The sequence below is a fragment of the Camponotus floridanus genome, unplaced genomic scaffold, assembly GCF_003227725.1.
Source record: "Camponotus floridanus strain SB8 unplaced genomic scaffold, Cflo_v7.5 scaffold67, whole genome shotgun sequence".
Classification (NCBI taxonomy): domain Eukaryota; kingdom Metazoa; phylum Arthropoda; class Insecta; order Hymenoptera; family Formicidae; genus Camponotus; species Camponotus floridanus.
This window is the reverse complement of record NW_020229835.1, coordinates 797,585-821,883: the sequence shown is the minus strand read 5'-3', so window position 1 is coordinate 821,883 and position 24,299 is coordinate 797,585. Positions and strand designations below refer to the sequence as shown.

The 24,299-nt window shown below is 28.3% G+C and overlaps 3 protein-coding genes across 6 annotated transcripts; 1 reads left to right on the top strand and 2 right to left on the bottom strand.

Annotated features, from left to right (window-relative positions):
* Nucleotides 1–990: 990 nt before the first annotated feature.
* On the bottom strand, nucleotides 991–13,651 carry LOC105256442 (cyclin G). Of its 3 annotated transcripts, none has more exons than XM_011266336.2 (7): nucleotides 13,319–13,651; nucleotides 3,928–4,204; nucleotides 3,005–3,421; nucleotides 2,350–2,595; nucleotides 1,709–1,926; nucleotides 1,547–1,618; nucleotides 991–1,434 (listed from the first exon to the last, which is right to left on the bottom strand). In XM_011266336.2, exons 2-6 carry the CDS (start codon nucleotides 4,087–4,089, stop codon nucleotides 1,573–1,575), a joined length of 1,089 nt encoding a protein of 362 aa, XP_011264638.2. In that variant the 5' UTR covers nucleotides 4,090–4,204; nucleotides 13,319–13,651; the 3' UTR covers nucleotides 991–1,434; nucleotides 1,547–1,572. The 3 variants fall into 3 exon arrangements, with proteins under 3 accessions (XP_011264638.2, XP_011264640.2, XP_011264639.2); XM_011266338.2 differs by having other exon boundaries at nucleotides 1,547–1,615; nucleotides 13,319–13,650; XM_011266337.3 differs by lacking the exon at nucleotides 13,319–13,651 and adding an exon at nucleotides 10,028–10,097.
* A 1,871-nt stretch (nucleotides 13,652–15,522) lies between these two features.
* Nucleotides 15,523–18,076, bottom strand: LOC105256440 (putative glutathione-specific gamma-glutamylcyclotransferase 2). Its single transcript, XM_011266333.3, has 2 exons — nucleotides 17,719–18,076; nucleotides 15,523–16,423 (listed from the first exon to the last, which is right to left on the bottom strand). The coding sequence occupies exons 1-2, from the start codon at nucleotides 17,851–17,853 to the stop codon at nucleotides 15,899–15,901; spliced, it is 660 nt and encodes a 219-aa protein (XP_011264635.1). The 5' UTR covers nucleotides 17,854–18,076; the 3' UTR covers nucleotides 15,523–15,898.
* On the top strand, nucleotides 18,031–23,656 carry LOC105256441 (WD repeat-containing protein 6). Of its 2 annotated transcripts, XM_011266334.2 has the most exons (13): nucleotides 18,031–18,202; nucleotides 18,627–18,816; nucleotides 18,906–19,076; nucleotides 19,165–19,312; nucleotides 19,379–19,603; nucleotides 20,614–21,034; nucleotides 21,149–21,307; nucleotides 21,397–21,800; nucleotides 21,877–22,059; nucleotides 22,128–22,669; nucleotides 22,743–23,182; nucleotides 23,260–23,425; nucleotides 23,509–23,656. In XM_011266334.2, exons 1-13 carry the CDS (start codon nucleotides 18,136–18,138, stop codon nucleotides 23,561–23,563), a joined length of 3,171 nt encoding a protein of 1,056 aa, XP_011264636.1. In that variant the 5' UTR covers nucleotides 18,031–18,135; the 3' UTR covers nucleotides 23,564–23,656. The 2 variants fall into 2 exon arrangements, with proteins under 2 accessions (XP_011264636.1, XP_011264637.1); XM_011266335.3 differs by lacking the exons at nucleotides 18,031–18,202; nucleotides 18,627–18,816 and having other exon boundaries at nucleotides 19,040–19,076; nucleotides 19,185–19,312.
* Nucleotides 23,657–24,299: the final 643 nt, after the last annotated feature.

Sequence of the window (24,299 nt, the reverse complement as noted above, 5' to 3'; positions counted from 1 at the left end):
AAGATTGTTTTAGTACATGAAAATTTAATGCATTTTTTCTGAATAAAACTATTCATTACGATGCGTCATATTTGCTTTTGCTCTCATATTATATCTCTATTCTGTCGATAGAGTACAAGAATCATTTTGATACAGTAAGAACATTTCGATACAGTGAGAATTATTCTTGAACGATAAGAGAAACAGCGATAGATCAGCCACAGAATATTTTTCTTTTCTATTGCGTTTCCTTGATATTTTTGAAATCGCGGTGAATTGGACAATAATCGTAAAAATTTACAGATCAGCAACGAGACAATCTATTATTACTGTGGCAATTTCGAAGTGTACATTAGTTAAATCCATATTAATGTGCACGAGATAATTTTGTACAGAATTGAAAAATGTCATGTTTTTCAATTAAAATTATTATACAATTTCAATTCAAATATTGCTTTTATAAAATAAGACAATACAAATTGTTTCTAAAATATATATAAATCACGTCATCTTATGTTCTATAAAATTGACAATTCATCTCTGACACTTTGGTTTATACATTTGCGTATTTTGAAATATCGCTAAATGAAAACATTAGGAAATGCGTTCGGTAACTTACATATATTTTATCGACTATTTGATTCGTTCGATATCGAGCGAACGACGATGAAAAAAAAGCGAATATTTCGAGACAGAAGTAAAATAAGATTCAGTAAAACATTTTTCCTTCCATCAAACCTGACAGACATAAGTTTCAGCACATTAGGTAATTCCTTCGTTAATTGTATCAAATAATTAATATAATTTTTTTCCTTCGATACTCGCATTTTTTATATTATACCTAGTCTCAACACTTTCGCAATTTTTCTTTCTATTTATATCTTTTCTTTCCTCTCATTTAACGCATTTTGCAAATATATAGATATATATAATTTTAGCAATATATTGATTCTATTAGATAACACTAATTATATAATGGACATTGTATCACATTAATTTCAATTTTTTTTAATGATTCGTCTGTTGATGCTGCTGCTCTTTACAGTTTATATCTGTCCGCTTCTTCCCCCTTCACATTTTTATATGAAAGCCCCTTATATAAAAAGATTTTATCACTGGAATGGGGCTTAAATCTTGTTTTCTCTCTCTTTTTTTTGTAAAATATTAAAATATTTACACAAATATTTCAAAACATGTATGTGTGATGTGATGAAATAGCAGAAATTAATATACGACGCGGTAATAATAACTTACTGGCGAAACAACTATTATTTAGCAAAAATGACTTACGTTCCACCAGTACGTATAATTTCAGCGGGCGATGCAAATAAAATATTTAAGGAAAATTATTACATGTTGTGATGTGTAAATCGATTTGTACTTCCGGTCAAACTTTGATTGTATTGAAGAAAACAAATCTTTCATGTTGCCAGACATTGGGAACTTCTACTGCTCCTGAAAATATCCAAAGAGAAAAGTTAAAAATAACTGTGATAAATTTATCCCAAAGATTTATAATTTACCAAGAAATCAATTCAATGATAAAATTTATAGAGAGAAATCGTACCTGGTAGAAATCGTAAACTGGCTATTTTAACATCTCTTATTTCCACGACGACGATATTTGCGATTTTTCCTGCTTAAAGAAGAATTAGAATAATTATTTTCTCGACATATTGTAACAATAATGTATAATCTTTTAATAGTAATCTAGAGAAATAAGTACTACCTGATCTTGTTCGGAGATGGAACTGATGGGACATGTTCCGCGATAACGGGTAGGTCGGAATAAAAGTTTTGAGATGGACGTAAAACACCTGCGGTTCGTGGCGACAATTTCCAAATTAATTTCTGCTTGTGAGTTTTGTTTGCTTGCTCCTGAGCGTTATATTTACTCAATATGGCGCTCACTGCCCCGTGAGTAGAGCAGAAACTCTCTTCTGAAATCTAATAAAGCACAAAAGGCAATAAATAAAATATTTAATATAAGACAGGATTATATATTTTCAAAAATATTTTTGCCTATCTTGTTTCGTTTCTCACTTTCTTACCTCGCTTTAAGAACTTTTTCATTTATTCAATTAATTCTAATTTTAATAAAGAGTAAGCAAAAATCATTTTTATCATACAATTTATTTAAATATGTATTTTTTTATCGAGAAAAGGATAGCTTTACACTATAACGCATCTGAATAATAACTGCTTATCGCGTTTAAATTATTAATAACCTTATGCATGTGTAAAAAAATAAGAAATAAAATAATAATAAAAAAATAAATAATAAATAAAATAATAATAAAAAAATAAATAATAATAATAAAAAAATAAATAAGCTTAAACATACAAAAAAAATTTAGTATGGACACTTACGTTGCATTTCTCTCGGAGTTTGGCAGCAAACTGCGTTAATTCATCTTTTAGCCTCTGATATGGCGGCGGAATAGGTACGTTGTGCGATAAATTACTGACAGTAGCTTCCGTATTCGCGGTCATCAGCCGATTAACAGAGGCATCCAAGTAACTGCAAAGTAACATCAATGCCACCTCGGACGGTTTGAGACTCGCGCAATTACCATCGCAAGCCACCATTTCCAATCTGAGAATTAATTCAGATTCCTAAAACGGAACAAACAATAGCTTTTGAGCGAAATTTTAAGGATTTTGTAAATTTGTAAATTTCATAAATTGAGTAAAAATTGATTTTTAGACCTTAATAAACATGCATTTTTCTCTGATAACATCAGTATAGGTAAGTACATCGAATTTTACTTGATGTTTAGTATCTCGAGGATCGTAACGTTTATTTTTTATCATTTAATAAAATAATATTTAATATAAATAATATTTATTATTAATAATTTAATTTAATTATTAATTTAATTTTTAATAATATTTAATTTACTTATTAATAAAATAATATTTAATATTAATTATTAATAATTTAATTAAATTATTAATTTAATTTACATTATTAATTTAATTTATAATTACAGGTAATTGAAAGGATGATAAATAATCGACCTACGTTGGTGATACTGGCATACACGTCACCGAGATGCAATTGTCTCGCCACAGCGTAGAACATGTTGTTGAAGAGTCGTAGAAAGGTGAGTGCAGTGATGGGTCGAGTACCGGGCGCCCGTTCCAACTTGTCCTGTATCAGCTGCGACATACGCCTGAGATCGTCGGCGGTACATCTACACTGTGAGATGGAGACCAGGTGGTCGGCGTCGAGGGGTTGCATCTGTTGAACAGCGGCCGTGTAAAAGGCGGATACGCTGATGCAAGCCATGTACTTTTGCTTCGCGTTCATTCTCGTCAAGAAACAGTCCATCAAATTGATCGCCATGAAGAATACATCCGATGACAAGTCGTACATTACTTTCAGGCATCTTAATATGTAAGCAGATTTATCCCGTGCAGCGATACTTATGTACTCGTTCTATAACATATAATTAAATGTTCATTATTAATCATCTAAATTAATTATAAATAAATCTATAAATCTTATAAATAATTTAAATAAATTATTAATAATCTAAATTAATTATAAATAAATCTATAAATCTTATAAATATTTTAGATAAATTATTAATAATCTAAATTAATTATAAATAAATCTATAAATCTTATAAATAATCTAAATAAATTACTAATAGTCTAAATAATCGTAATAAGATCTGTTAAATTATAAAAATTAAGAACCTTATTAAAAAATTTTAATTTGTATAAAATTTCTCGTGTTAAAATAACGATGATGGCAACTGAGTTTTGTCATGAAACCTTTAGTTCTATGGTGATATTGCTGAAGACAAAATTTTATTGTATTTTCTTCATCAGGTGAATGAGTAGAAATATTGTAACCAAGTCCCTTCTTGGCAATAGTTGAGGAATAAAGAACTGCTATATTTTCTTCATCAATTTGTCGGGTGTAAAGGCGACTCTCACCTGCACTCCCTCCCTTGTGGGAGGCAAATCATCGAGATTCGGCTGAAATTTAATCTCCTGGACGAGGTTCAAGACTAGGTCCTCTTGCAGTTCTTGCAGTTCGAGGGACGGGATTGCATCCGGTACAGGCAACCCCGTGTCCATTCCTGCGGTGTGTGACATCACAACAGCTAACTACACCGACGATCCGACTAGGACACCTGACAGCTAGGGATGTAGTATAGCTGATGAGACGAATCACACAAAACAAGAATGGCTCAGCTGGCTAGCCTTGTATCTGCAACATATCGTACCAAAATATTATTAATCATTAAATTATTAATAATTAATATTAAATATTATTTTATTAATACGTAAATTAAATATTAAATTAATAATTAAATTAAATTATTAATAATCAATATTAAATATTATTTTATTAATAAGTAAATTAAATATTATTAAAAATTAAATTATTAATAATCAATATTAAATATTATTTTATTAATAAGTAAATTAAATATAATTAAAAATTAAATTAATAATTAAATTAAATTATTAATGATTAATATTAGATATTATTTTATTAATAAGTAAATTAAATATTATTAATAATTAAATTATTAATAATTAATATTAAATATTATTTTATTAATAATTAAATTAAATATTATTAAAAATTAAATTAATAATTAAATTAATGTCACATGCACGACGATTTTTTATATTAGACATATATGTCTCAAGATCACGCCTACGTCATTAAAATAACTGCGCGTCACGCGTGAACAGATTTATATGATTATGCAAGGTCGAGACTGAGTGTGTTTTTTTCTTTTATCTGACTGATCGATGTAGACGACTAGTAAAGAAAATATTACGTGCTTCTTGGTGTAGGTCGACCCGAGTGGAAAGAGAGAGTTTCAAGCTTGCACGTTCCTCGACTTCTCTTTCACTCTCGCGACCATGGATGTAACAATGTGAAAGAATAAATAAATATACAAAGTGATCTAACCGAGAAAAAGGAGAAACGAGAAATCGACTTCACGGTCAAAATTAAAGTGCACTTTCAAAAACGAGGACAAAGATTGTATTGAGAAATAAACATAAAAAAACTACTTCGAGAGAATCTACGATGGATATTTAAATTTGAGATTATACATGTATACTAATGAAAGTTGATGTCCATTACAATTTCATAAAATTGAACATTAAAATTTAATAAATTTTTTTGTAAAAAAAATTTCGATATGATGTTAATTATAATATTATTTATTTATAATAGTATAATTTTATTACAATTTATATTGTAATTAATATTATATTTTACTACAATTTATATTATAATTTTATTACAATTTTATTACAATTTATTATATTATTATTATATTATTAATATATTATTGTTATATTATTGTTATATTATTATATTATTGTTATATTATTATATTATTATATATTATTATATTATTATTATATTATTATTACGTCTGTTATTACGATAATTGTAATTTTTCTCCTATTTAAATAAATTTAATGGAAATTTGTACGCGCAAGATTGAATCGAATAAATACGTAAAAAACGCAATTGCACGTAATTGAATTAATAATTGAAGTAATAATTTAACATACATGGTGATCGATATAAGATAAAAGATAATTTTCTAGTCGAGACTTAAAGGCGAGTAATTTCCAAATTAAGTATAATTATCGACGTTTATCGGTAATTTTATGTGAACTGACGTCACGGTGAAGATAAACGTTTCCTTTGTCGAAGGAAAACGTGTGTTATCGCTGAAAGTATATTTGCATCAAAATCATCGACCATGATCTCATGGTCACATTGCATCAGATCGATTCTCGATCGTGAATTGAACGAAGGAGACAATGAAATAATTATCTTTTCTGGAATAAACATTCGCGTGAGATAAAACAGCGAGATTTAAACGATGTAAATAAGAGCGAAATGTCGAAAACAAATTTTGAAAATATTTCCTTGTCGAATAATAATAAGATTTAATGCAATCTACTCTCTTTATATCTTTTCTGATATCGACATTGCAATAATTGCTGATTAAAACTCAAGGAGAAAAATGTTTTTAATTAGTTAAAATGGAAATGCTCTGGAAGATGAATTTTTAATTTAAATATACAAGTTACACGATTAATATGAGATTTCTTAAGATCCCTGGCATCACACACTAGAGCATGATTCCAAGATTTGACTTCGAAATGAAGAGATCATAAAGAGTTGCAACTTTCTCTTCTTGCAGTGATTCTTTAATAATGGCCAAGATTTTTAATTATACACAATTATACATCGTGTAATCGTCAGTTAAATATCAATTTCTTTTTAATCGAGTGTCAAATATTATTAAACGCTGATTATACCTAATTAATTGTCAGATCTGCCACCGATCGAAAAATCAAGACACGTGAAATATCGTCAGAAATTTTGTACAAATAAATCGAAATTATTGTTGGAGAATTAATTTGATTATTTTCATTATTTCTTTTGAAACAAAAACATTTAATATTATAAACGATTTAATATTATTATTTTTATTTAATTTGTGCACTGGATATAATATAGAAGTATATAATCTCGAATCAAGGTTTTATTATATGACATGCACGAATGTGCAACGAGGTTTCAGCAATTCTGATGCAATATTGGATGATTTTTTGTCTCGCAAGAATTCACAAAATTTATGCATCGTCAGTTTTAATATTTTTAATAGTGATAATATTTCAATCATAAAAAAGAAATATTATATAATTAATATTAATATATATATATATATATATATATATATATTAATTATATATATATATAATTAAATTAAATTAATTAATATTAATATTTCTTTTTTATTATATATTTATATATATTTATTTAATATTTCTTTTTATTAATTATATTTCTTTTTATTAATTATATTTCTTTTTTATTAATTATTTATAATTTGTTCCTTATTTTTTTAAATCGTTATTCCAGATTCTTATTTTTCAAAATTTTTGAAAATATGTCACTGCATTTCAGCTTTTATTATTTCGTTTAAATTATAATATAATTAATATATTATTATATTAATATTATATTAATTATATTATAATTTAAACGAAATAATGAAAGCTGAAATGCAGTGACATATTTTCATGAAAAATAAGACTCTGAAATTATGATTTAAAAAAATGAAGAACAAATTATAAATTATAAATCAAGAACATGTATATCGATAATAATTCAATTATAAATAATTTTTGAACTTTTTTTTGTCTCTCTCCCTCTCCTCCATTTCATTATAAAATATAATAATTAATATAAATATAATATATTAATATAATAATAATATAATAATATAATAATATAATAATGTAATAATAATATATTGAACAATCTAATATAATTTAACATAACAATTTCATATAATAATAATACAATAAATAATAATATATTAAATATTAATTATTAAATATTAATAATATATTAAATAATTTATTCTAAATTTCTATATTAAACAACGTCTTCTAGGACTGTCTAATTTTAGAATATCATCGTGATTTATCCCCCGAATCGATCGATCCTCTTATCGCAGGAAGAGTGAAAGAACTCGAACATTCTCAACAATATTCGAAGATTCCTTCGAGACGACGAGAATAGACGCGAATGCGAAGATATCGAAGCGAAAAAAATTATTATCGATTAATTGCATTCCGTAAAGTTCATTAAACTAACGCGATGCTCGGTTGATGTTAAATTAAATCATCAAGGAGATCATTGACAGATATACAAGGTTACTGATAACGTGTGAACCGAAGTAATTTTTATTATTATAATAAAAAGCGCGTTTAAAATACATTCTAGAAGAGAGGCAAGCGAAGAATATTATTAAAAGTATCAGATTAGATTATATATCATTATTAAAAATTTTCATTAATTCTGAATTTTAATTTTTCCTATTTTGTTAATATTACTAAAATAAATTTTTTTTAACGTGACGAGCACAGAAAAAAAATATATAACATTCTCGCGTGTAATTTGCAATTATTCAAAAGAAAACATGTTTTTCTTGTAAAATATCTTATATTTTTGTACCGTTATGTAATTATTTAACAAATAGATTCTTTGGCATCAGTTAAGCAAATCTTTGACTTTTTCATTTTTTAATTCGTTCTTCTTTGATTACAATTATTATTATACCATATTATTATTCGATCCAAAAATTAATTATATATACAGCTAATTTAATTATTTATTATTATGCATGCATTCCTATAAAATTACTTCACTTTTAAATCTCAAAATAATCATACTTTGTGGAACTGCAGTAAATAAATTTATATTCTTTCGAAAGGTCATAGTCTAAAACATAAAATCCTGCAGCAGCTTTTCTTAATATTTATTTATTGCAATGTTACGAATTTTTTTAAGAAACTTCCACTTTTGACTGATTCTTATTCAAACTTCGATTTTTATAAAAAAAAAATTTTCACATATGACAACAACGATTGGATGATGTTACAGAGACTTCGAAAAGTAATCCCAAATTTTTTCAAATTTTTTTAAAATTTAGAACAATAAAAAAACTTGGGAAGGACGACCTAGATCATGTTAATAAAAATAATCTTGCAATCGGGATGCTAACATTCTTCGAAAAAAAAAAAAAAATATTTCTAATAATTTAGGAAAAAAATCTCACGCATTTTTAAAGACATTTCCACTTTTGACTGATTTTTGTTCAAACTTCGATTTTTATAAAAAAAAAGATTTTAAAATTTAGAACAATAAAAAAACTTGGGGAGGATAACCCAGATCATGTCAATAAAAATAATCGAGAAACTAACATTCTTCGAAAAAAAATATTTCTAATAATTTAGGAAAGAAATCTCGCGTTTTTAAAGAAATTTCTATTTTTGACTGATTGTTATTCAAACTTCGATTTTTATAAAAAAGAAGATTTTAACATATGACTTCAACAGCGATTAGATAATGTTACAGAGACTTCGAAAAGTAATCCCAAATTTTTTCATGTATTTTTTCTTGCAATCGGGAAGCTAACATACTTCGAAAAAAAATATTTCTAATAATTTAAAAAAGAAATCTTACGCGTTTTCCGCGAGAGACAAACAAGCCATAATACAGAGCATTTTTCCCACGCAAAATAAAGTAATGGGATTTAAGAGATCGCGCGATAAAAGTAATTAAATCTCGGCGGGAAATCACGAATAATCACGGAATAATCTTCTAGCAATTCGTTCGAGGTACAAAAAAATGCGTCCGACTACTCACGTTACTTTGCTCGTGGAAATGCACAGGGGGATCAGAGAAAACGCAATCATATATCTCAGAGAAGCATGCATGCAGCGGGTCGTTGAACAAAGGCACGATGAGAGCGGCTGACGCAACTCGCCGAGAACTGTCAAACTCGGGCTGGCCTCTCGGCGTTGAAGGAAAATATACAGGGTGGCCCCGAACGTTCCAGCCAGACTTTGAGATCTTATAGAAAATTTAATTCTGAAGAAAAAATTTCTTATAAACATGGATCAAAAAATGCTTCCTTAAGAAGTTATCGCTCAAAAATCTCTGATGAAGAAGGAGCAAAAGATGAAAAGAAAATGAAACTAAATAAATTTCTTGAAAAATGTCTTTATTCATTTTCTACTATTACGTGCTATTACTATTAGTTTAAAAAAAAAATTATTTTATTTTCATAAAAGAAAAAGATTTTTATTTTTTATTTTTATCGTTTTTTTTCAAGAAATTTATTTAGTTTCGTTTTCTTTTTATTTCATTTTCCTTTCACCTTTTGCTCTTCCTTCATCAGAGGTTTTTGAGCGGTAACCTCTTAAGGAAGCATTTTTCGACCCATGTTTATAGGAAATTTTTTCTTCAGAATTAAATTTCCTATAAGATCTCAAAGTCTGGAACATTCGGGGCCACTCTGTATAATAAATATTTCCAGAACTCTCTCGAGAATTACCTGACTTCGCATTTTTCTCTTCCCGCGAAAAACGTACCCGACTTTTCAAGAAAATCTTAGAACACGTTGAAGTAAAACATGTTACACGTTTGGCGCGAAAAATATATCACTACGCAAAATATATTTAAAAAATTCACCTTTTCCCGCGAAAAGCGTATCCTAGAGGTAGAGGAAGACGCGAGATGATGCTCGCGTATCTTTGACAGATTGACTGATCGGAGCGAAACGTCACGCGAGGCGCGAGTAACGTCAAGTAGGAGGGAGGGAGGGTGGGAAGGAGGGGGGGCAGTTCGCACAGCTGAGTAACGGCCGGGCTGCCGAAAACGTCCGAAAACACCCGAACGAGGGATAAAAATTTCGCACATTCTCAAACTAGTTCGTGTGTGTCATTTCATGCGAGAACGTTGGAGCTTTATCCCCTTAAAACCCGCTTCTGGAACAACTTCCGAATGCACTGTTTCCGGGGAGTTGAACGCAAAAAAGGGTGGAAATAAAATGAAACGGATTAATGAGTACATCGATGAAATATATATATGTCAATTTGTTGAAACGATCTAGTTATGAACTGTGTTTAATCAGTAGAATTTATTATTTATTTTATAAGTCATTAAATTTATTATTTATTATTTATTTTGATTTTTGGAATTTATTATTTATTTTTAGTCATTAAATTTATTATATAATTTATTATTCTTTATCAATTTATTAATTTATTAAATTTATTTATTTATTTATTTTAATTATTGGAATTTATTATTTATTATTTAATTTATTATTTACTTTAATCATTAGAATTTATTATTTATTTTAGTCATTAAATTTATTATTTATTATTTAATTTATTATTTATTTTAATTATTAAATGTATTATTTATTATTTTGTTTATTATTTATTTTAATTATCAGAATTTATTATTTATTTTGATCATTAAATTTGATATTTATTATTTAATTTGTTATTTATTTTAATCATTAGAAGTGAAATTAATAGACAACGAACTCTATTGTTGAATTTATATCACAAGATTATCTATCGTTTTAGGCGAAGTTTTAGAGAAGTAGTCTCACTTGGCTTCGAAAATATTTTTCTATCTACTCTGAGAGTAAAAATGAATCATTCAAGAAATATGCGATGGTCCAGAACTTGTAATTCGGATAGAAGACAGAGTGGAGGGAGAAAACGCGGTGTCTGAAGTTTATATTTCTTTTAGAAAAATAAGGCAAATGTCTAGAATATTTTAAAATTTATATAAAAAAAACATTATATTAAAAATATATATTTAGAAAATATATTAAAAATGCAGTTTTATATAAAAATAATAGTAAATTTAATCAATAAATATGTGAGGGCTATTTTTTATAAAATACAAAAAAGGTATAAAAAAGGTATAAAAAAAGGTATAAAAAATACTTTACGATAAATGGAAAATATAAAGCAGTGCATTTTTATATCTCACACAATATTACTGAAAAATTCAAAATATGCAATTTAATATAAATATAAAATTTAATTTTGCTAAATAATATTTTTAAATCGATTTCTTTATAGGTAGCATAATAAAAATATAGATGAAATATTTTCTATTGTTATAACACGCAGGAAATTTTCACACATCGAATGTAGCATTTCGTTTTTTCTAAAAGGCTAAAGGTTACGTCATCACTGTGTATACATATGTGAGAGTTCAACGCACCCGAATTCAGTGCAAATGTTTATCGATCTTTCGACGTTACACATATGTTGCAAAGCGTGATATATTTGTTAAATTCCGACAAAGAGAGAATATATAAATTATATATATAAAAAAATACATTAAAAAATAATAAAATAAAATGTATATAATAAATAATAAATAATAAATTATATATATATATTATAAATTTATGTAATATTATATAAAATTAATTTATATAATATTTATAAAATATTTATATAAAATATATATAAAATTTAAAATTATATATAATAAATAATATATTTTTATATATATTAAATATATATAAAATAAATATATAATAAATATATAATAAATATATAATAAAATAAATGCAACTAAATATATAATAAACATGATAAATAATTGAATATAATAAATAAATTGAATAACAAGATATAAATATTAATTGTAGCAATAAAATATAATAGAATTAATATAAGACGGATGACAAAAAAAAGTTCTTATATAACATCGTTAGAAAAAAAGCGATGATTATTAACACCATTACTGTGATTATTATTAATTACCGCGAAATGTGACGACTATTTTATCGTCATAAACTCATCGCGTTCATTTTTACTCATTAATAACCCCACGTGACCTTTCCACAAGTGTCACGCGTACCGTTTTAACAATAGATGATAAATGTCGCGAAAAGGGGAGATTAATTAATTTAAAATAATTGAAAAAAAAAAAAAAAATCCGACGGAAACTACTAATCATTACAAGGTTATTATCTCTCTCTGTCTCTCTAAATATAATAAAAAATCAATGTCAATATCGGCGCAATAAAAAAAAAAAAAACAAGTTTATCGTAATCTCGAAAGATATTTTTAACATTGGTCAATACGCATTAACGCATTGTCGCCCTTGTTTATTCCTTCCCCCTTCGTTTCCTCTCTATAAATTTTTTAAGCATGCTGATTGGCTGCGGAATAGTAATTTTTTAGTCTTCAGAAACTTTCTATTCTGCAGCCAATCAAATAAATTTGTCGACAAATGTAATATCGACCTAACTCGGAAATTAAATTTTAAATCGCATCTTGAAAATGACAATAAAATGCGTAATAATCCTCCAATATTTATCGATATGAAAATAAAAACGCAATTGTTCAAATTAATATCGAGAAAAATTATAGAAAGAAATGTCGAAATTTCGCTTGATAAATCTTATTCGAAGAATCGTTCTAAGAATACGATTAAACGAATGAAAAAAGGAAGATCATTCATTCAGCTGAAAAAAAATCTTGTCCTTTGTTTCAAAATTACAAGAGGTTCGTTTCGAAGAACCTTCTTTTTCTTTCCCTTCATTTCTACAAAATCGTACATTTATTTTATTAAAAATGTAGTTTGAATATTGATATCTTTCGGCAAAAATTTTCTTTTTTTTTTATAGAACTGAACGAGAGAGATCTTTCGGCAAAAATTGTTTTCTTTTTTTTTATAGAATTTGAACGAGAGAAACGATCTCTCCGACATAACCCCATCGCTCAATCGATCGCAGCTGAAGTGTTAATCTCGCTCAAAATCGAGGATATTTAGTTTAGAAATTTTCTGGCCGCGGTTCGAGAGACGACGAGGTATTTTTAGACGTCAAAGGGGGAAGACAAGGAGGCTGCGAAAAACAAACGACCATGGAAACTCAAGGGATCGCGTCTCTTTCGCGAACTTTGGGACGGAAGATTGAATCGATGACGGGAGATCACTCACCCGGATGCGTCCGAAACGCCTTCACGTCAACGGATCATCCAATCTTGGCCCGCGTCTCGCTTCTCGGTCCAGGAGGATAAACAGAAACTGAACCAAGATACCGTCCAGACCAAGACTGACCGGTGCTCTGACGGTTGCTCGAACGATAAGGGACCTCCTCTTCACCCTCTCCCCCCCCCCCGCGCCTCCTTGTTTTATTGCGTCGCCGATTCAGCTGATCGTTGTGCGCCAACGCGCTTCGAAAGTTGGCGGGAATTTCAAACCTCTTCAACTTTTCAAAGCAGACTTGAACCTCTCTCTTTGCCACGTGTTAATTTTTTTCGTTTTTTGTAGAAATTTAGTTAGTTAATGTATGAAAGTTAATTTTATAATTTTTTAATTTATAATTTTTATAATATAATATTATAAATTATAATTTTTTATAATTGTATAATTTTATATTGTTAATTTTTATATAACTTTATCAATTTGGAATTTAAAAATCACAACTTCCTTCCGCATCGTTAAAGCATAAAAATGTTAAATCATTGTCACTGTCATAAAAATTGTAACTTTCTTGTGTGTGAAAATATAATAATTTATTTCGCTAATAAATAAGATAATTTATTCTTCAAAGTTGATAATAATAAATCGCTCTGATGCAACTCGTAAATATTATAAACTTTCCGTTATTGTTATGACAAAAAGTTAATTTTATAATTTTATAATTTTATAATTGTATAATTTTAATTATTACTTTTATATTATTACTTTGGGAATTAAAAAAAACACAAGCTTTCTTCTTGTATCGTTAATAAGAATGTTAAAATCATTGTCATTGTCATGAAAATAACTGTCTTGTGTGAAAATACAATTAATTTCGCTAAATTAAATAGATTAATTTATTCTTCATCGTTGATTATAATAAATGTTCTTGATTGCAACCCTTAAATATTATAATTTTCCTGTTATTGCTCTAGACAAAAAGTCATTTTATAAATTTTATAATTGTATAATTGTATATTGTCTAATTGTATATTTATATTATACTTTTAATATAATTACTTTGGTTCTAGACAAAAAGTCAATTTTATAATTTTATAATTGTATAATTGTATAATTGTCTAATTGTATAATTTTATATTATTACTTTTATATAATTACTTTGGGAATTTTTTTTAAAATTACAAGCTTCCTTCTTGTATCGTTAATGCATAAGAATGTTAAAATCATTGTCACTGTCATGAAAATAACTGTCTTGTATGAAAATATAATTTATAATTTTTTTTTTCGCTAATAAATACGATAATTTCTTCATCGTTGATTATAATAAATGTTCTTGATTGCAACCGTCGTGAAAATATTATAAATTTTCCTGTTATTGCTCTAGACAAAAAATCAATTTTATAATTTTATAATTGTATAATTGTATAATTGTCTAATTGTATAATTGTATAATTTTATATTGTTACTTTTATATATCTTTTATATATAATCACTTTGGGAATTTTTTTAAAAATCACAAGCTTCCTTCTTGTATCGTTAATGCATAAGAATGTTAAAATCATTGTCACTGTCATGAAAATTGTAACTGCCTTGTGTATAAAAATATAATTACTTATTTCGCTAATAAATAAAATAATTTATTCTTCATCATTAATTATAATAAATGTTCTTGATTGCAACCCTCGTGGAAATATTATAAATTTTCCTGTTATTGCTCTAGACAAAAAGTTAATTTTATAATTTTATAATTGTATAATTTTATTATTACTTTATAATTTATAAATTTATTAATTTTATAATTTAATTATTACTTTTATATAATCACTTTGAGAATTTTTTAAAAAATTACAAGCTCCCTTTTTATATCATAAATGCATAAAAACATTAAAATCATTGTCATGAAAATTGTAACTGTCTTGTGTGTGAAAATATAATTATTTATTTCGCTAATAAATAAAAATTAATAAATTTAATTTATTCTTCGTATCGTTGATTATAATAAATGTTCTTGACCGCAACCTTCGTGGAAATATTTTAAATTTTCCTGTTATTGCTCTAGATGAAAAGTTAATTTTATAATTTTATATATTGTTACTTTTATATAATCACTTTGAGAATTGTTTTAAAAATCACAAGCTTCCTTCTTGTATCGTTAAAGCATAAGAATGTTAAAATCATTGTCATTGTCATGAAAATAACTGTTTTGTGTGAAAATATAATTTATTTTGCTAATAAATAAGATAATTTATTCTTCATCGTTGATTATAATGAATGCTCTTTTCTGCAACCCTCGTGGAAATATAAATTTTCCTAATTGCTGCAACGTCTTTCATTTTCCTTTTATTTCTGGACCAATTGCACCAACAATCGATTAATTATAATTACAACTACCTTTAATCTTGGGCCACAGCGAAAGAATAACTAATATACAATTGTTACATAAATATAATCTTAACCATAAACATTCTCTACATTAGCTAAAGAAAAAAGAATAAATTAAATTAAATGGTCTTGCAAAAAATTGATTAATGATGCAATTGACCATATTTTCCTATATTTTGCGATGCACCGGTTTACACTTGTTATCATAAATTTTTAAGAAAATTGATCCAATTCATTATCTCTCTCCTCCTCCAGCTGTTTCACGGCTCTTTCCAAAGCAAACAGATGCTCGTCTTGTACACCAGGAGCTATTGTACGCATCGCAGATGCCAGTTTGTAGAGATATTCCGTGTTAGAGCCGCTGATACCTCGTGAAACGAGGATATGGCTCGCAATGATATCTATATTTTCTGTACCGGCAAAGTTTGGATTATCTTCTTCACCTATGTAAATAGTGAGGTAGAATGGTGCTTCATCCACAGCGATGGACAAAGAAGCTGTCGATATGCTCGTCTGCGTGAGATCACTCGAGAAGACATTGGCGTTCGAGGTGCTCTGGACAGATTTGGAGAAATTGCAGGGATAAAAAAGGACGGTTTTCTTCTTATATCCACCCTTCTCTCGAAAATCCAGGTGATTCACCACATTGTCTATGTTCTCGCTGGATATCTTGTACGCCAGTCCCCATACCTCGTCGTTGGGATCACTAGAGGCGAGCAGCGTCACTACACGTCCAGGCTAAAAAAGGAAAAACAGAGTTTATTAAACTGTTTTTGCCAAGAGCATCGCTGACTCCAAATCTTGGGAGTGCATCCCATTTTAAGCAACAATGGGCCTTAAAACGACTAAATAATTACAGTAATAATATTTAATATTTCCCAGCAAACACCAAGTAACAATTATATAACAGTTATATTGTTGAGTAGGAAATTATAACTAAGAGTTATACAGGGTGGACCAAAAGTCTGGATACAGTCGAATATAGAATGGAAAATAAATCGTATAGAATGCATCTTAGAACAAAATGCTTTAGACAAAAATTGTAAGGATTAAAAAGATGTATTTAACTGTAATATCCATTTGACATTGAGTGGCATCGCCAAGATCAGGGCAAGGTCAACTTGAATTTTTTAAATGGAACTCCCTATTTTTCATTGTATATTCTTGTAGCTTATCTCAAGAGCTTTCCAAAACACTATAATAAATTATTTTTTCCTCAAGTACTTTTTGAGTTATAAGGCTTGAAATCATTTCTTAATTTACATAAACCGTAAAATATCTTATAAAATATTCATTTTTCGATTATCTTACCTTAATACTTTTATGTACAAAATAATGAGAGGAATCAATTGGTGTAAAGAAAACAGTTACTTTTAAGAAAAAATATTTAATTGTTAATTGCAAATTACATATTTTCTTCGAAATAACTATGTGTTTTCTTTACACCAATTGATTCCTCTCATTATTTTGTGCATAAAAGTATTAAGATAAGGTAATTGAAAAATGAATATTTTACAAGATATTTTACGGTTTATGTAAAATTAAGAAATAATTTCGAGCCTCATAACTCAAAAAGTACTTGAAGGAAAAATAATTCATTATAGTGTTTTGGAAAGCTCTCGAGATAAGCTACAAGAATATGCACTGAAAAATAGGGAGTTCCATTTAAAAAATTCAAGTTGACCTTGCCCTGACCTCGACGACGCCACTCAATGCCAAATGGATATTACAGTTAAACACATCTTTTTAATCCTTACAACTTTCGTCTAAAGCATTTTGTTCTAAAATGCATTCTATATGAGATATTCGACTGTATCCAGACTTTCAGTCCACCCTATATAACTGTCACTTGATGTTTGCTGGGTTAATATTTAAATTTAATAATATAACAATAATACAACAGTAATATAGCAATAATATAACACTTAAATTTTGTATATAATTATTTTAAACAATTAAAGGAAAATATATACACATATTGGAAGGGGCCAGGCTGTGAAATGTCAAAATTGACATTTCCAGGAAAAACTCACCCTGTTAGGCACCCCTCTGTGATCGGTGCTCTTCTGGTAGAATCGCCTGACGTATCCCTTGATGTGGCCGACGAGCTTCTTCTCGTAGGGGAAGTCGGCCTTCCATATCAGGGAGCCATAACCAAACACCCACATGTTCGCTCGTGACACGTTCCAGGGGGGGAACCTTCCTCGTCGAAGACAGCCAACGATTACGTCGAGCGCGGAAGCCCCAGGCTGACGTCTCGATTGACAGGATCGTCCTTCAAGGTCGCGACATCATTTCCACGAGTACCCGCTGACAAGTCACACCCCATGTTATCACGTCTGACGCGTGTCGGATGCACGCGAACGTAACCTCTTCTTCCAGCGAGGGACTTCTCGAAAGGTGCACGTGATGTTGACGCGAAGGAATAATTTATAAATCACTGAGATACCATGATTTCCAAACTGTCACGGACGAATGTCCTCGCCATCCGATGTCTAGACGACCTCGTGCTCGTGGGTTAGTTGAAACGATGAGGTTTTTCAGTCAGATAAATTTTTAAAAATTGCAAAATTGCCCACGTTTGCATTTGATAGATTCTACAATATTATGTCATTTAGTATTAATTTATTATTACTTTTATTATTACTTTTTTTATTATTACTTTTATTATTAATTTATTAATTCATCATTAATTTATTATTAATTTATCATTAATTTATCATTAATTTATTATTCATTATTAATTTTTTATTAATTTATTATTAATTTATTATTTATTTATTATTAATTTATCATTAATTTATCATTAATTTATTATTCATTTATTATTAATTTAGGGTTAATTTATTAATTTTTTATTAATTTATTATTAATTTATTAATTTATTATTAATTTATGATTAATATATTAATTTATTATTAATTTATTATTATCGATACAGGTATGGGACCCACACTCCACGTCTTCCAGTGGTCCAATGAATGCGAGAGATATGAGTTGAGAAATAAATTGAATTGTTTATACCTAAGTAATATACATGGCATCGTGGCAGGGCCAGATAATAAATTAGTTGTATTCGGTGCCAAGTCCATATGCGTCTGCGACATTATTAATCTAAGAGAAGCAATTATGTGAGTATATTTAAGTATAATCAAAGGAGCACGATTATAATTTTTTGCGATTATAATTTTGTGCGATTATGTGTAATTTCCTATTGCAGACTTAAAAAACAATGCACTGATCAGCTGAATGACTGGATAATTGCTGTAGAATGGATATCGATTGAGGGACAAATGCAATTGGCAATTCTATTTGCTCATAATTATTTATGCTTATACAATACATTTGATAAGACTTCTCAGAATGTGCATTGTGAAGAAAAATGCATACTGTATCCTTTTGCAATTTATATTTATATTTATTAATTCTTTAAGGAATAATTGATATTTATCTGAAATGTTTTCTTAATTAATATACAGTTATGGTGGATCAATATCAGGAACTTCTCAAGAAAATCTAGTCGTTTTTAGTGGAACAGTATTTAAAGAAATTTTAATATGGAAAATAGACAACAATTATGATATTAATGAAAGAATGCCAGTTTTGCATCGCTTGATAGGACACAAGGTATTGTATTTAATGGGAAAACAAACAACTAAAAACTTCAATATTTAAACTTTAAATTCATTCTAGGGTGTGATTTTCTCTGTTAATTATGATTCATGTTCACAACTTATTTGTTCCACATCAGATGATAGAAGCGTCAGATTCTGGAAAGTGGTAAAAAATGAGAATCTTGAAAGCTATCATTTAAATTGGCAGACAGCAAAAATAGTCCTGGTAAAAACAATGTTTGTACATGCTGCAAGAGTTTGGAAAGCTATAATCAAGGATGATATTGTTGTCACAATAGGAGAGGTGGGATTCAAACATGTATAAAAAAAATTATAATTTATTTTTATACAGGGTGTCCCAAAAGTCCCGGACCGGTCGAATATTTCATAAACTATGCAGTTTAGAAAGAAATGTTTCAGACAAAAGTTGTATGGCTTGAAGGGGGCCATCAAATAGTGGCAATGATTTGTCATGGGAGAGTCATTTGAAAGTCACGTGAAGATCACCGTCAATTTCTTAAATGGAACTTCCTATTTTTATTATATATTCGTGTAGCTTATCTCGAGAGCTTTCTAAAACACTATAATAAAGTATTTCTTCATTGAGTACTTTTCGAGTTATGAGACTTGAAATCATTTCTTAATTTGGCATAAACCATAAAATAAGTAGTAAAATATTCATTTTTCGATTATCTTACCTTAATAATTTTATGTACAAAATAATGAGAGGAATCAATTGGTGTAAAGAAAACATATAGTTGTTTTTAAAAAAATATGTAATTTGCAATTAACAATTAAATATTTTGTCTTTAAAGTAACTGTGTTTTTTCTTTACACCAATTGATTCCTCTCATTATTTTGTACATAAAATTATTAAGGTAAGATAATCGAAAAATGAATATTTTACTAGATATTTTATGGTTTATGCAAAATTAAGAAATGATATCAAGCCTCAACTCGAAAAGTACTCAATGAAGAAATACTTTATTATAGTGTTTTGGAAAGCTCTCGAGATAAGCTACACGAATATGTAATAAAAAATAGAGGGTTCCATTTAAGAAATTGACGGTGATTGACGGATCTTCACGTGACTTTCAAATGACTCTCCTATATCAAATCATTGCCACTATCTGATGGCCCCGTTCAAGACAACTTTTGTCTGAAACATTTCTTTCTAAAGTGAGTCATAGTTTATGAAATATTCGACTGGTTCGGGACTTTTGGGACACCCTGTATAATAAATTTTATATATATTTTATTATATATATTTTTATATAATAATTTTTATATAATAAATCTTCTGCCGTTTCATAGGATTCACTCATGTGCACATGGTCACTCTCAGGTAATTTACTTAACAAAGTCCATCATGGAGCACCTATATGGAGTATCGATATATCTAAAGACAGTAGAAGAATATTCACGGGTGGAGCTGATGGATCTGTATACATGTGGCAAACCACACATCATATTAATCCAAAAATAATTTCCCTGTCTAGTAATGACACGCATAGCAATCCTAAATTTATATCCTATTTGAGGAATGATACATTATTGATCTTTACTGAAAGTGGGATGCTATTTTGTTACGACAAGGAAAAAATATTGCGTAGAAGATTTTCTCCAAGCTCAAAAACACAACGCAATTATTACATTATGCAAGTCTCTCCAAGTCGTTTCTTTGTTGCCTTTGCATCTAGAGAAGGATACGTAACGATATATCAGGTATCTCAAGGTACAAACATTTGTCACATTTGATTATCATCATATAAATATTAATATCAATGAAATACGAATAATTTTTTTTGCGAGTATATCATTTCTTTCACTCAAATTCTCTTTTAATCAGATGATCATTTTGTTACCGGGTTTGTGTCTCATGTCATCGAAGAGAGAATAATGGAATCACAAATCTTTTCTTTGCACTGGTTGGAACACGCTAATAGCACTAGCTTAATAGCATGTGGAGCAAATGGCCTTTTGAAAATATTTACCCTCATAATCCATGGTGTGTACATTGTATATGCAACTAAATGTTCAAGTATCTGAAATCAAATATCTTATTACTATTTAATTGTCCTTTTCATATAATTGCAGTTGATATAGCTAAAATTCGTATAGATGCGCAATTTGTATTACCTCCCAGTAGAGAACGTTGGCTGACGGCAACTATAATTTACAAACAGTTGTTAATATGTGGAGACAGAGCTGGAAATGTTTATGTATATAAGTGGAATGAACAAACAAATAAGGATAAAAAAGAACCTATTCAAATACTCAATAAAGTTCACGGTAAAATAGGAGTTCAATCGTTTAATATATGGGAAGAGAAGTTAATGACAACTGGACGCGATGGAATGTTGAGATTTTATGAACTGAATAAGGACGAGACAAAACCCTTATTGATGCTGCATAGAAAGAAGATGCCAATCGACTGGATCAGTGGCATGTTAAAATCAGTGGACGGACACTGTACTCCTTTTATATTTGGTTTTAAGGAGGTATATAAATAAAATATGTATGAAATAGATGTAAAAAAGATTGGAAAAGAATTTTATCGTAATTATTTTTGCATAGGTGGAATTTATAATATATAATTTGTCGACTGAAAGCATTGTAATCAGAGTTCCTTGCGGTGGCGGTCATAGATCGTGGGACTGTATAATGTCGGGTGCAACAACAAGTTTCATTTATATACAAAATAAGCAGATTTACGTCTTTAATTATCCTCTATCTTCAGCACTTTTTCCAATTTTACAGGTATATAATACTGAACTGTTTGAAAATCAACTGTGGGAATCTTCAAACTATTGTTTTTCTTTTTCTAGAATGGTTTTCACATAAAAGAGACATATTGCTTGCAACATATTTCGAAAATCGGTTTTCTTAAACAAGATAACATTTTCATCTCTGGTGGAGAAGATTGCACTCTTCGTGTTAGCTGTATACGTGAATCGTTTGAAGACGATTCTCATGATGCCTTTCATAATTTAGGAAACTTTGATGGTCATCTTTCAGGCATAAAATGCATAAGCACTATTAAATTAAAAAAAACCGATGATTCAATCAGCAAATATTTGGTTTTCTCTGGCGGAGGAAGAGCGCAATTAAAAATTTGGGAAATAAGAATCAAAAATAAAGATTGGATACCGATAAGTCACTCGATATCATCGAGTGACTTATCGTGCTTAGATATAAAATCTCATATGCTTTATGGACAAGATCAGTACCGCAGAAAACCTTGGCAAGAATCTGAGCAATCTTATATTATTGAACCAGAAACGCGTTACATGGATATTCGTATACATTATTCTTCTAAAAATCCAAATCATGTGTTAGTCTTTATAGCTTGTGCAGATGGATACTTGAGGTAATTTCTATTTTGTGTTTTTATCAATCATATCGGGCTAATAGGATAATAATATCGTGATTTTCTGTTACAGATTATTTATATATAATATCACAACCAATGACATATGTTTAAAAGTATCTACCAAACATGTAGACCGTTGTATTTTAAAGATGTACATACTATCGCATAAATCCAAAGTGATCATTTTAACAATGACTACTGATGGAATATTACGTTTCTTCAATTTTACTAAAACAGTCTTGAAAATACATAAAGATGCGAATATCGGAAACCAAGATATTGTAGACTTTAGTGACGAGCCTTTTGCAGAATTTCGTTTGCATCAATCAGGGATTAATTCTTTTGATTTAAAGCACATGGATGAGGATAGATATCTCTTAGCCACCGGTGGCGACGACAATCTTCTCAATCTCGTATGTTTTCAACTTTGCATATCAGAAAACGACGCACTGTCAGCTGTAACGTTGTCCAAATGGAGTACAGCATCAGCACATTCCGCGCAAATTACAGGTAAAAACTTGAGTAAATAATATATATTATATATCTTTCACAAGAATTTTTAAAATAATATCAAAATTGATTAATAGGTTTGAAATTTAAAGACGATGATCAGATATGCAGCGTGGGAATAGATCAGGAAGTTATTGTCCACAGTTACTCCTGGTCCCATGGAGTCATATCTGCAAATAAGTTAAATCAAGTATTTACATCTGTCACAGATGTGCAAGGCATGGACTTGTGGCCTTCCGTTGTGTGAGTTTAAAGATTTGTTACAAAAATGTCATCATATTTTTTTGCTTTACCCTGATAAAAATTGATTGAGATTATGTTTACAGTGGCAGCAATATGTTGTGCATATATGGAAGAGGCTTTGAAGTACTAACTATCTAGAAAACCGAATTATTATTTGCACGAAAAATACTTTCATGGAAATATAATACATTAAATATTACATTTATTTATTCATTTTTTTATAATCTCAGAACATTATATACATGTAATCTAAAAAAATTATATGTATAATAATTATGTATAATAATGTATAATAATATGTATAATAATTATGTATAATATAATGCAGATTTTTACTTCATTTTATCTAAATAATAACTGAATTATGTTTATATTCATACAAAAAAGATTCAAAAACAACAAATTATTAATTATACAATTATTGTATTAATTATACAATTATTATTACCATTAAATACATTTCTACCATAAATAAGTTTGATTAATTGTTACTAGTATAATTAATATATTACCTCATACATATTAATTTGTCCGAAAAAAGTGCAGAATCTAGTGAACCATTTTCTGCTATTATATAAAATATTAAAATTTGATATTCATGCGCAATAACTCTACATTTTTATTTTTATTTAAACTTGTGGATTTATCAGGATTTATCATATTAGTACACTGTAGTATAATGAATCGGTGTAACAGAATTATTCGAGAAAACATGCTTGTCAAATTACTGTAAAATACAGTGTTGTAATATCTGCATTGATCGTAAAATTATTTATTGATATTGATGTAATTTCATATATTATTGTCTCATCTATTATTTTCTAATATAACGATGCTTCATAAAATTTCTTTTTTAGACGTGATCGCGATCAAC